At 45.8% G+C, this 13077-nt stretch overlaps 1 protein-coding gene across 9 annotated transcripts; it reads left to right on the top strand.

Annotated features, from left to right (window-relative positions):
* Window positions 1–4721: 4721 nt before the first annotated feature.
* LOC117015142 (hornerin-like) lies at window positions 4722–12432 on the top strand. Of its 9 annotated transcripts, none has more exons than XM_033093563.1 (4): window positions 4722–4771; window positions 5622–5780; window positions 7464–8889; window positions 9007–12432. In XM_033093563.1, the coding sequence occupies exons 2-4, from the start codon at window positions 5643–5645 to the stop codon at window positions 11592–11594; spliced, it is 4152 nt and encodes a 1383-aa protein (XP_032949454.1). In that variant the 5' UTR covers window positions 4722–4771; window positions 5622–5642; the 3' UTR covers window positions 11595–12432. The 9 variants fall into 9 exon arrangements, with proteins under 9 accessions (XP_032949454.1, XP_032949455.1, XP_032949456.1 ...); XM_033093564.1 differs by having other exon boundaries at window positions 7464–8904; window positions 9022–12432; XM_033093565.1 differs by having other exon boundaries at window positions 7464–8943; window positions 9100–12432.
* The last annotated feature ends 645 nt before the right edge of the window (window positions 12433–13077 follow it).

The following is a 13077-nucleotide window of genomic DNA, read 5'->3' as shown; positions in this document are numbered from 1 at the left end:
CGTGAAAATCAGATAGCAAAGGGCTGAAGGGTAAATGGAAGATAAGGGGGTCAGACACAGGGAGCGTTCACTGCTCTTTTAAAGAATTAGGTTAAGAAGAGATGGAAAGAGTTAGATAATGGGGATAAATAGGATGACAATAATTTGTCATCAATGCTTCCGCTCAAGCCTTCTCCTTCTCATTTGTGGCTTTTCCTAGTGGATGACACCGCCATATACACAGTCGTCCCAGCCAGAAGCCTTGGTTACTTCCATTCCCTCCTCTCTCACCTGACTGATCCTTATTACACTTCATCTCCCTACAGTCTAGTATTGACGTAGCAGTGAGTCAGATAATGTCACTCCTCTGCTCAACCCCCATGTAATAGATAAGCCAACTAAATAGTAAGTTAGACGTGTGTCAAACAGAGTGGTCAGGATAGGCCTGACTGAAACGGTAACGTTTGAACAAAGACTGGAAGAAGATACAAGATAAAGCCAAATGGATATCTGGAGGAAGAGGATTCCTGAGAAAGCCCATTCCTAAGGAAGGAGGGTACCTGGAGAATGTGGAGAACAGCAAGGAAGAAGCATAGCTTACTCAGAGTCTATGAGGAGAGGCAGAGTAGGAGGAGAGAGATTCCGAGAGGAAACAGAGGCCCAATCAGCTTGATACTCGTTACACTGACACTCAAGCCCCGCCCCCATCACACACACAGACTGAGACAAATACAGACAAAGCTTCTGCATCTGACTCCCAACAACCAACGTCTCTATGTCTTGGCCATCCTCCCTCCCCCTCCCCCCATACGTGAAGCTCTGGAGCCCCCTGTGGTACCTGCCATGCCAGCAGGTTTTTGTACCACGTCTATGCCACGTGACGGGTCCCTGGGAAGCACTTCCAATCACTCTCCTCCTTCTTCCTGCTCTGGTGGACCAGGCCTTCACGCAGAAGCCTCAAGACGACGGTAGGAACTAAGGGATACAGGCTACGAACGGCCGTGCTGATAAGAGCATGAGGTAGCAAGATAAGGAGAAGGACAGAGAAAGATGCTGACAGAATACATAAGAGGATACAAGTAAGAATGAGCTCTGTATTCCAAGCATCTGGGCATTTGTGAGGTCTCAGAGGAGAAAGACAAACAGCTGAACAGGAGACAGATACTCAAGCACAGAATATTCCAGGGCCTGGGCCTAGAGCTAAAAGATGTGTCCCCGTGCCAGTCGCATCCCCCAAAAAACACATGCAAAGCTGTAAGATTATATCAGATCCATTTCTCATTTATTGAGATAAGAGGGGAAAATGACCCTTGTACCTGGGAAGAAGGATATGGAGTAAAGTGCTTGGTGACCCCCTTATACAATATAGCTAACTTCTTTTGACTCCACTTACCCCAAAATCGTGACCATCAATATCCCATGCTTGTTATGTCCCTATTTTTACGTAGGTTCCTCATTCATGGAGACTGAGCTACAGAGAACCAGCAGAAATTGGTTTGCGGGTAAGGGTGAGGGAAAAGAAGAGAAAGGACAGGAGAAAGACTTTCTGCAGAATTTCCCAACCACCCAGCAGATGGCGCTACAGGAACATCACCCTGCCTTCCAGCCCAGGGCACGTGAGGAGAACCTCCCAGTTTCTTCATCCTTACCAGTTTCATTGGTTGGTTGGTTGCTTGCTTGCTTGCTTGGTTTTTTTAGGTCAAACCCTCCATTCCTCAACAACTGTCCTCCAACCCTCCCTCTTGCAAGACATGACTCATCCCCACTCCCCATCTATTCCTAGGCAGAAGCAGTCTTCCCCGTTTAATAGCTAAGTGACTTGAAACAAGTTACATATTTTCTCTGAGCCTCAGTGTTCTCATCTGAAAAGTGGGGGTAACAATACCTACAGCATACAGTTGTTGTGAGGGTTAATCAAATGACACACACAAGCACACAGCACTGTGCTTGGCAAAAAGGAGAACGGCATGTCCTTTCTTCTGCCAACACAGGGAGGCAGTGAACAGCCTAGAACAACCTAGAACATGACACATATCATAAGAAATCTCTTCTCCTGAACCTTGTCATCTCCAATGGGAAAACCATTAATCAAACTCACGAGAGGGGCTCTTCAAGCCCCACCGTATGACTATGGAACACGTACTCTGGTAAAATCATGATTCTCGGTTTTGGAAAGGACGTTTGTGATCATCTAATCCAACGCTTCCATTAGGAATTCTCAAAAGGGCACATTCAATATGCCTCTTGTTTTCATGACACAAACCGAGAAATAAAGGTCAACAAAACTCAGGTGGGTGATATTAGAGGATATTCAGAAACTAAAGCACTGAAAGGATTAAAACTGCTTACGTGACACCTGGAAGTTTCCAAAATACCCTTGACAATAAATACAGTGACTTCACAAACAGCTCGTTGCATTTTCAGCCAAGGCAAATGTTAAAAATTCCTCCCTTAAATGAAGTCAAGATTTACTACCCTCCCCTGAGCACCCAGAGGTTCCTCGTTCTGTTCCTTTCCCTGCCACCTCGCAGGCCAACATTCCCAGACAGACATGCACACTTTTCTCTCTCACAAGAATTAGTGGTTCTGATGTGCCCTCCTTGTCAGCACTTCTCTTCCATCGGTCGCCCCTCTCCTGGCGGCAATCCCTGACAAGCTAACACAGAAGGCCAGGGGTGGCAAACTACAGCCCACAGGCCGAATCTAGCTCATCACCAATTTTTGGGTGGCCCACAAGCTAAGAATGGTTGAAAAACATGAAGACACGTGAAGTTATATGAGATTTAAAGGTCAGTGTCGATAACCATAGCCGTGCTCATTTGTGTACCTGTCATTTATGGCCGCTTTAGGGCTGCAAGAGCAGAGTCGGGCAGTTGCAACAAAAACTACCTGGCCCGCAAACCTATAATATTGACCCTCTTGCCCTTTCTGGACAAAGCGTGCTGGCCCCTCGTTCAGGGAACAGGGAACGTTCACCTGAGTCGTCTGCCCTGTGTGGCAATAGCCGGCTCCTGCAGGAAATTGTCCTTCACTTAGCAAATTCCACCTCCCCTGCACTCCCACAGCCTCAGTCACACCTTTAGAAAGCTCGTTCCTCTGATGAACAACGACAAGCCAGCCCAACTCAGGTGTCCACAGCACGGCTGGAGCCAGACTCTGCAGCCCTCTGGGGAGTGCTCAAAGGAAAACGCATCGCCTGAGAGTGGGTGGGTTTTGAATCGTGTGATTTACCATTTGCCAACAGTTGCTACCGCTCCTGCCCCACTCCCGAAGGTTGGTCGTGTTGCACAAGTGTTAGTCTGTGTAACTTCAGCCATTTCGGTGACATTTGTGGTGTTTGGACACAATGGAGGGAGTACAGAGTGAGGACCTCAGAGATAAGCAGAACGGTGCCCGTGGGTTCCCAATGCTGAGATTCAGTCTATATTCACATGAAAGCATGTCCTCTGAGGAGACGATGGCAAGAGGGAGGGCAGACCCTAGTCCTGCTGTGAAAAAGTAGGAGTTGGTCAATAAACAGTACTCCTCTTTCAATTCAATTCAATTTGGCAAATGTTTATTGGGGACCTTTATGTGACAAGCAGTGTGCTGAGTCTCTAAGTGACATACATAGGAGTTAACAATGCCCATCCCCTATTCTCAAGAAGCTCACGGTCTAGAAGTCATATAGGCACGTGGATGTGTGTGTGTGTGTGTGTGTGTGTGTGGATATAAACCAAAGAAAGAACAGTAGTTCTTTCTGGGGAGTAGGAATACAGGTATTTTCACTTTCTTTGCTTATCTATGTTTTGCAATTTTTTTTATCTTAAACATTAATTACATAGTAAGACATTTTAAAAGAGTATAATATAGTGTGATTGGTATTACAATAGAATTATGAATAAGGCACACAATTATAACTCGCTCTCGAGTAATTCAAGACAGATTCCCTACAGGGTGTCTAATGCGGGTTTTGGAGAATGAATAGGAGTTTGCTAGGCAGCTGGTGAGGAAAGATACTCCAGGGAAAATATAAAATAACATGGCATCCTTTCTCAGGAAGTTTAAGTAGCTGATTACTGGTGGACCATAAAGAGAAATAGGAAGGGAGAAGATGGGGCTGGAGAGAAGCCACAGCCCAGGTCATGAGGAACTTTGGGGACCACGCTAAAGAGCCTGGATTTCTCCCCGAGGTTATACAGTGTTTGAAAAGAAAGCTACATTGACAAATGGCCACTACAGTCTGGTAAACAGAGTTAGGTAAAGAGACAACAGGGCCTCCACAGCCATTGTCCATTTCAAGAGGGAGTAATATCACGGTGACACCTTGGCTGGGATCCCACGTGAGAAAATTTAGCTTTAAAAGGAAGAGTTTGACTAGGTGATCTTTAAGGTTCCTTGCACTAGTCAGATTCCATGATTCGTTGACGTTTGTCTCCAAAATCCCTGCGCACCCCCTTCAGTCAAAGGCCACCTAATGGTCAGTGTGTTAGGCTGGACACCTCATCGAACCTGCAAAGAGGTCTTTCTGCTGTGTCCAGAGATTCTGGTAGGTGGGGCTGACACGCGCCCAGATTAGGGAACTGCTAATGCAATCTTAGGGGAACATGTAAGGAAGTGACCAGGTAAACACCTGGGAGGTGGAGATGAAGGTGGAGCCGGCTCGTTAGGGAGTGAATTAGGACACCTCGAAGAGAACAGCTCCTCCCTAAGATGGACCAGTACTTGCTTCTATATAAAGGGCACTGCCTCCAACGAGCAGCACCCTGTAAGCTGCCTCAGCTCCATCCGACTTGCTCCTCTGGTGAACTAGGTAAGTGAGCGCATGTACTTGGGGCTCCTGACAATGAGAATCGGTTTGCGCTCAAAGGCAGAGGCACTGGAGACCAGGCTTCTTTTGAATATACTCTGGGGCACGTCGGTATAAGTTTAACTTTATTGAGAAGCAAAATGAACAGATAACTGGGACTGATCGTACCTCCTTTCTTTGGGGTCATTTCCTTTAAGATCAGGGGCTCAAATTATCCGCTAAGCAGGTTGCCTCCATCACTGCTGAGCCTTTTCTCTCTGTGGTGTAATCAAGAATGCCTGAGACTCCGTCCCCGCTTGGAGAAGGAAAACCGAAGCTGAGCCTGAAGGCAGCTGCCCCCACCTCCATATCACCTAGGCCTGTTGTTGGCTTTGCCCCCTTTGTCTGAAGTCTTGAGGGTCTGGCTGAGACACTGGCAGCCCTTAACTGGAGTCGGGCATGCCAGTGGAGATGATGTCCCGGGTGTGATGGTTGAGACCTAGAGAGGAACTGGGGAAGTGGATGGATTGGCATACCCAGGATTTCTACAGCTTCAGAACAAAGCTCATTAAATCACCCTCGGTAGACGCAGGGAGACAAAAACAAACAAACAAAATGTCATTGCTCCTGCATTCATTCAGGAATGGAAATATGAGGCAGAGATTCTTTTCCTAATTTCATCACTTTCTTGCTACGTGGCTTAAACAAGTCATTCAACTCTGGATTGGTTCTTGATTACAACAGAATGAAATCAATCATGCCTGATTAATTCTGAACAATTATTACAAAAGATTGAAACTACTTATGTATGGAAGCCAAAAAAAAAAAAAGGAACAAATAAGAGGCAGGTCTCTCTTCTTCTTTCCCCCTTTAGGCTAATTAAATTGACACAAAGATGTCTAAACTCCTACAAAGCATCGTCACTGTCCTCGAAGTTTACTACCAATATGCCTCCCAGGATGAGGAATGTGACATGTTGAGCAAGACAGAACTGAAACAACTTTTGCAAAAAGAATTTCGTCAAGTTTTGAAGGTAAGAACTCCATATTCCCTTCTTCACCCCTTTCTACCTTGGTCACGTATGTCAAACTCCCAGAGAACTTGCCCTCCTTGGTAGTAGAGAGCTGGGTTTGGTAAAGGCTTGAAATAAGGGCAAAAGTTGACCCATGATGGTTTCCATCATATGACCAAGGAAAACGATCCGACCACACAACAGACAAAAATCCATCGATTAAATAATGTCCTGTGTGAGTATTTCTTCCAGAACAGTAAGTGAGATGGTCCTAGAAAACTGAAAAGTAGGTACAATGCATCTCCTTTCCTTTCTTGGTCTTCCTTCAGTGCAGAAAATCCTGACCACTGCCCACCTCTGGGATTCTGGTACTACAGAGCCTCTGAGTTCAGGAAACGAGCACCTTACTCCTATGTCATTAGAGAGGGTGACCTTAAAATGTCAGCTCTGGAAGGAAATATTTGGGAGCTTCGCTCTAGCTCTTGATTTGCAATTCATTAAATCCAGCTGCCTACTAAATATTTTTATTTGGATTCCTATCAATGCCTTAAATTCAGTGTATCAGATACGGAACTCGTCATCTTCCCCTCTAAACCCTCCTATTTGCCCAAGGCAGAAATCTGGTGCCGTTCTTCACTTCCTCTCTTGGCAGACTCCTCCACCTTCCAACCTCCATCACATGCATCAATCACCACTCAAAACAGCCCATTCCTCCCCATCACTATTTCTAGTCCTCTGGTTCAAGCCACTTCTTATTCTTACTTCCAATCTCAGCATTAAATGCCAATCTAATCATTTCACGCTCAGTTCAAAATTGTTCAAGGGTTCCCAACTCTTAAAATAAAGTCCAAAGTTCCTTCACATGACTTAAAAGGCATGATTTGGCCCATATTTATCTCTCTAGCCACACCTCTTGACGGCTGAGATTCTAAACTTAGCAATCCTGAATTTCTCTGAGTTCCTTGTATGAGCTATGCCTTCTTTCATCTCCAGTTCTTTGTTCATCATTCCCTCTACCCAGGATAATCTTTTTCCCCTCTTGTTCCCTTCCTACCCCTTCATTTGGCTAATTCCAAATTCCAACACATCCTTCAAAAGACATCACTTTCTGTCATTCATCTTCCTTGAATTCCCAGGTGTCCCCCTCTGGTGTTACTCTAATAGAAACATTATCACAACAAATATAATTTTAAGTTTGTGTATCTGGACCACTAAACGTTAAGCTCCATTTTGTCAGGAAGCAGACTTATTCACTGCTTTATCCCTGCGCCTAACGCAATGCTAGGCAGACAGAAGGTGCACAATAAACCTTTGCTGAATGAGTAAATGAATTAATGAGTTAATTCAAAGCCAGACAAGCAAAGAGAAGGCATGCATAATTAATTAGCTCAGGTATCCAAAGTAATTATTTATAAATTAGCTAATCCTTCCTATTTGATCCATTCCTTACAAAAAGCAATCGATTCCCTTGTTCCCTGCCACCTTCTAATGGCATCCCCCGCTGGCTGCTTCTCATTGCGTTGCTCGTGTGTACTCCCTGCTCTCCTCGTGCTCAGGTTAGGGCAGTCCAGCCTAGGAGGCTTTGTGATTGAGCTCCAGCTAAATAATCCAAGTACTCACACTTCCACAGCCTTCCTTCGATTGCTTAGCTGGGTACGTGGTCCATACTCACAGAGCTGCCCTTTGTCCCTTGTTCCTGTACAGAACCCCGATGACCCAGACACTGTAGAGATCATCATGCAGACTCTGGACCGGGACCATAACAAGAAAGTGGATTTTACTGAGTTTCTGCTGATGATGTTCAAGCTGGCTCAGGCTTGTAACAAAATCATCGGCAAAGATTACTGTCAAGCTTCAGGGTCAAAGCAAAGACACCACAGCCACCGGGACCAAGAGGAACAGAGTAAAACAGAAGAGGAGGATGAAGGACAAAAGTCATCTTCCAGTCATTCAAGCTGCAGTTCAGGAGAGAATGACTCCTATTCCAAGGGCTCCAGAGGAAGCATTAAACGCAGGCGTGGATCCAGCTCTAAAAGAAAGGGGCATGGAGGAGCTTTGTCTAGTTCAGGGAAAACCTCTGGGGAAAAAGGGAAAGAGTCAAGTTCAGGCCACTCCAAGGATAGTAAGAAAAATAAGTATGGCTCTCATCAGCAAGAAGGGTCTGGGAGTGAAGAAGTGGGGGATAGTCATTCAAGTCATCAGGGAAGAAGATCACACTCAGCAAATCAGTCAGGCGGTGGTGGAGAACGAGGACAGGTGGGTCACTCAGAGGATCAGTCTTTGAGTTCTGACCAGGAGAAGTCCAGGTCAAATGAATCCTTAGGGAACAGACAACATAAGAATAAGTCAAGCCAGCATCATGGATTCAGCTCAGGGAGTTATGGAAGACAAAAGCATGGCTCCGGATCAGGCCAATCCTCAAATTACGGAAAGTCTGGATCTGACACTAATCAGTCTTCTAGTCAGAGATACCATGAGTCTAGCTCAGGATCCAGTTTCGGTGAGTCATCAAACTATGGACAACATGGATCTGGGTTTGGTCAGTCTTCTAGCTATGAAAAACATGGTCCTACTTCAGGTCAGTCCTCTGGTGTTGGACAACAAAGGTCTGGATCAGGTCAGTCATCTAGATATGGCCAGCATAGCTCTAGCTCAGGTCAGCATTCTAGCTATAGCCAACATGGGTCTGGCTATGGGCATCACAGATCTGGCTCAGGTCAGTCTTCCAGCTATGGTCAACACAGGTCCAGCTCAAGTCAGTCTTCTAGCCACAGCCAACATGGGTCTGGCGCAGGCCAGTCTTCTAGCTATGAAAAACATGGGTCTGGATCAGGTCGGTCCTCTGGCTATGGCAGACATAGATCTGGTTCAGGTCAGTCCTCTGGCTCTGGGCAACATGGGTCTGGATCAGGTCAGTCCTCTGGCTTTGGTCAGCATGGGTCTGGATCAGGTCAGTCCTCTGGCTTTGGTCAGCATGGGTCTGGATCAGGTCAGTCATCAGGCTCTGGACAGCATGTATCGGGACATGGTCAATCCTCTAGCTATGGAAAACATGGCTGTGCTTCAGGACAGCCATCAAGCTGCACCCAGTATGGACCTATCTCAAATGAGTCTTCCACCAGTGGTCAACATGGGTCTGGATCAGGTCAGTCTTCTGGCTTTGGCCGTCATGAGTCTGGATCAGGTCAGTCTTCTGGCTTTGGGCAACATGGATCTGGATCAGGTCAGTCTTCTGGCTTTGGGCAACATGGGTCTGGATCAGGTCAGTCTTCTGGCTTTGGCCGTCATGAGTCTGGATCAGGTCAGTCTTCTGGCTTTGGGCAACATGGATCTGGATCAGGTCAGTCTTCTGGCTTTGGGCAACATGGATCTGGATCAGGTCAGTCTTCTGGCTTTGGGCAACATGGGTCTGGATCAGGTCAGTCTTCTGGCTTTGGGCAACATGGGTCTGGATCAGGTCAGTCTTCTGGCTTTGGCCGTCATGAGTCTGGATCAGGTCAGTCTTCTAGCTTTGGGCAACATGGATCTGGATCAGGTCAGTCTTCTGGCTTTGGGCAACATGGATCTGGATCAGGTCAGTCTTCTAGCTTTGGGCAACATGGGTCTGGATCAGGTCAGTCTTCTGGCTTTGGCCGTCATGAGTCTGGATCAGGTCAGTCTTCTGGCTTTGGGCAACATGGATCTGGATCAGGTCAGTCTTCTGGCTTTGGGCAACATGGGTCTGGATCAGGTCAGTCTTCTGGCTTTGGCCGTCATGAGTCTGGATCAGGTCAGTCTTCTGGCTTTGGGCAACATGGATCTGGATCAGGTCAGTCTTCTGGCTTTGGGCAACATGGATCTGGATCAGGTCAGTCTTCTGGCTTTGGGCAACATGGGTCTGGATCAGGTCAGTCTTCTGGCTTTGGGCAACATGGGTCTGGATCAGGTCAGTCTTCTGGCTTTGGCCGTCATGAGTCTGGATCAGGTCAGTCTTCTAGCTTTGGGCAACATGGATCTGGATCAGGTCAGTCTTCTGGCTTTGGGCAACATGGATCTGGATCAGGTCAGTCTTCTAGCTTTGGGCAACATGGGTCTGGATCAGGTCAGTCTTCTGGCTTTGGCCGTCATGAGTCTGGATCAGGTCAGTCTTCTAGCTTTGGGCAACATGGATCTGGATCAGGTCAGTCTTCTGGCTTTGGCCGTCAGGAGTCTGGGTCAGGTCAGTCTTCTAGCTTTGGGCAACACGGATCGAGATCAGGTCAGTCTTCTGGCTTTGGGCAACATGGATCTGGATCAGGTCAGTCTTCTGGCTTTGGGCAACATGGATCTGGATCAGGGCAGTCTTCTGGCTTTGGGCAACATGGATCTAGATCAGGTCAGTCTTCGAGCTTTGGGCAACATGGATCCGGATCAGGTCAGTCTTCTGGCATTGGCCATCAGGAGTCTGGATCAGGTCAGTCTTCTGGCTTTGGCCGTCATGAGTCTGGATCAGGTCAGTCTTCTAGCTTTGGGCAACATGGATCCGGATCAGGTCAGTCTTCTGGCTTTGGGCAACATGGGTCTGGATCAGGTCAGTCTTCTGGCTTTGGCCGTCAGGAGTCTGGGTCAGGTCAGTCTTCTAGCTTTGGGCAACATGGATCGAGATCAGGTCAGTCTTCTGGCTTTGGGCAACATGGATCTGGATCAGGTCAGTCTTCTGGCTTTGGGCAACATGGATCTGGATCAGGTCAGTCTTCTGGCTTTGGGCAACATGGATCTGGATCAGGTCAGTCTTCTGGCTTTGGGCAACATGGATCTGGATCAGGTCAGTCCTCTGGCTTTGGCCGTCAGGAGTCTGGATCAGGTCAATCTTCTGGCTTTGGGCAACATGGATCTAGATCAGGTCAGTCTTCCGGCTTTGGGCAACATGGGTCTGGATCAGGTCAGTCATCTCACTCTGGACAATGTGGTTCTGGATCTGGGCAGTATTCTGGCACTGAACAGTGCGGATCTGGCTCAAGTCAGTCCTCTAGCTCTGAGCAATGTGATTCTGGATCTGAACAATATGGGTCTAGCTCATGTCAGTCCTCTAGCTCTGGACAATATGATTTTGGATCTGGCCAGTGTTCTGGCACTGAACAGTACGGATCTGGCTCATGTCAGTCACCCAGCTATGGACAATGTGGTTCTGGATCTAGGCAATATTGTAGCTCTGAACAATATGGGTCTGGCTCATGTCACGCACCTAGCTCTGGACAATGTGGTTTTGGATCTGGGCAATATTCTGGCACTGGACAATATGGATCTAGCTCATGTCACTCACCCAGCTCTGGACAATGTGGTTCTGGATCTGGGCAGTATTGTAGCTCTGAACAGTATGGATCTAGCTCATGTCACTCACCCAGCTCTGGACAATGTGGTTCTGGATCTGGCTGGTATTCGAACTATGGGCAACATAAATTACAAGGGAGATATAGGTCAATTTCAAGTGGAACTCATCATGGGTACAGTAAACCCCAAATAGGCTCAACCCCCAATCAATCAAGAAGAAATAGCCAGGAATGGTCAGGGTACAACCAGGAAGAAAGAAGTAGGAGTTCCAGCCTATCAGGTAGTGAGTCTGATGGATATGAAAGTATTCACAGACAAAGACAAAGGTTCTCGAGTTCTGGCTCTGGACAATTTGCACCCTCCTGTGGACAGTCTAGATCCAACACTACCCACACATTGTTAATTTGCAAGGAGGATAATAGACAAGATGGCCGTTGTTATCAGACAGGAGGCGGTAACTGTAGAAGTGGAAGCATGGGCTCAGGTTCCCACAATGTCTGTAGCAGCAACCCATTCTATGAATATATCCTGGAGCAGAGGCATTAATTCTACGATGAATAATTAACAGACATAAAATTAACTCAAGTAGCAATTTAGAAAGTAAAAAACTGTAACAGATGAGTAATTCATTACAGTCTTTTTTCTAAAAGTGGATGTATCGGTCTCTATCTTTTTCTTGTAAACATGTGATTGTACTCTATGCCTTGTTATCGGGTTCCTTCCAAAGAATGTAGGGTATGTGGGCTACTTTGTTAGGAAACCCTGAGTGGAACAAATACTGTGTGGGACTAAATTTGGAAGAACAATGCAAAGCAGATTTGGAGCTTGGTGTCAAGTTGAGGTGTCTTTTTGAGAGCTCATTATTCATTACTTATGCCAAAGCTAAGCCTGCATCTCTAAAAAGCAAACAATTATAAATGCATTACCAGTTCTGGAGCCAAAGCTTCTCTTACAGCAATGTGGACCATAATTTTCAGTCTGCCCTATATTGGATGGTGGCAGAAAGAAGACCCTAAAAGCAAAGATGGCGTGTTGGTAGTTTTTTTTTTGCGTATCAAAACCACCAAGCCCTTATTCTTGGGTACATCTTTAATCGGTAAGCTAACAAGAAGCATTGAGAAGTGGCACCAAGTGCTTCTTTCTCCCTCGCCAGTGAGTGAAAGCATTATTTTAATCATCAGGGATGGATCAGTTCAGGATTCAAAGATCCAAACGAGGGCTCTGACTTGATTATAGCAAGAAAGATGTTGCCCCTACTCTGAAGAATTCGCTCCACGTTAAAAAAAAATTTTTTTTTGAAGAGCAATAGCATGGAAATACAATGGCTCTAACATGTTTCTGTAGTTCATTGGCCTTTCCTCATAGGAATACCCTTTATACCCAGAAGGAACAACCTGCCACTGCTGTATAGTTCCTTGGTTTGACTATAACATGTTTGTTTCAAGTCTTTGGATTCAAATAACTGGATTGCATTAAAATTGACAATAAATAATTGTGATCGAACATGAAGGTTGTCTCATCTCTGCTTCATTTCACTCTCACACACAGGTGGTCAGACTAGAAACTAATTCAAATAGCTATTTTCCAAAGTCCTATCCTTCACAAACAACCCAGAATTTATAAGGAATATTTGAAACTCAATTTAAAAATAAGCAAAAGATATGAATGGACACTTCACCAAAACAGATGTACAAATGGCCAGTAAGTACATGAAAAGATGCTCAATGTCATTAGTCATCAGAGAAATGCATATTAAAACCTAATGAGATACTGTTACACAGCCATTAGAATGGCCAAAATTAAAAACACTGGCAACACCAAGGGTTGGTATTGCTGGTAAGAGAGCAAAATGATACAATTGCTTGGAAAATAGTGTGGCAATTTCTTATAAAGTTAAATATACTTGACTATACGACCCAGCAATTCTACTCCTAGGCGAAATGAAAGCATATGTCCACATGAAGGTTTTTACATGAATATTCCTAGCAGCTTTAATAATAACCCAAACCTTGAAACAACCCAAATGTCC

The sequence above is a fragment of the Rhinolophus ferrumequinum genome, chromosome 22 (assembly GCF_004115265.2).
Source record: "Rhinolophus ferrumequinum isolate MPI-CBG mRhiFer1 chromosome 22, mRhiFer1_v1.p, whole genome shotgun sequence".
Classification (NCBI taxonomy): Eukaryota; Metazoa; Chordata; class Mammalia; order Chiroptera; family Rhinolophidae; genus Rhinolophus; species Rhinolophus ferrumequinum.
The sequence above is the reverse complement of the archived record's forward strand: the minus strand, read 5'-3'. Positions and strand labels throughout refer to the sequence as shown.

Bases quoted from the DNA above. Each gene is read 5' to 3' on its own strand.
- LOC117015142 (XM_033093561.1), top strand. From the start codon at position 5,643: ATGTCTAAACTCCTACAAAGCATCGTCACTGTCCTCGAAGTTTACTAC. The intron at 5,781-7,463 runs GTAAGAACTCCA...GTTCCTGTACAG, and splicing joins AATTTCGTCAAGTTTTGAAG to AACCCCGATGACCCAGACAC.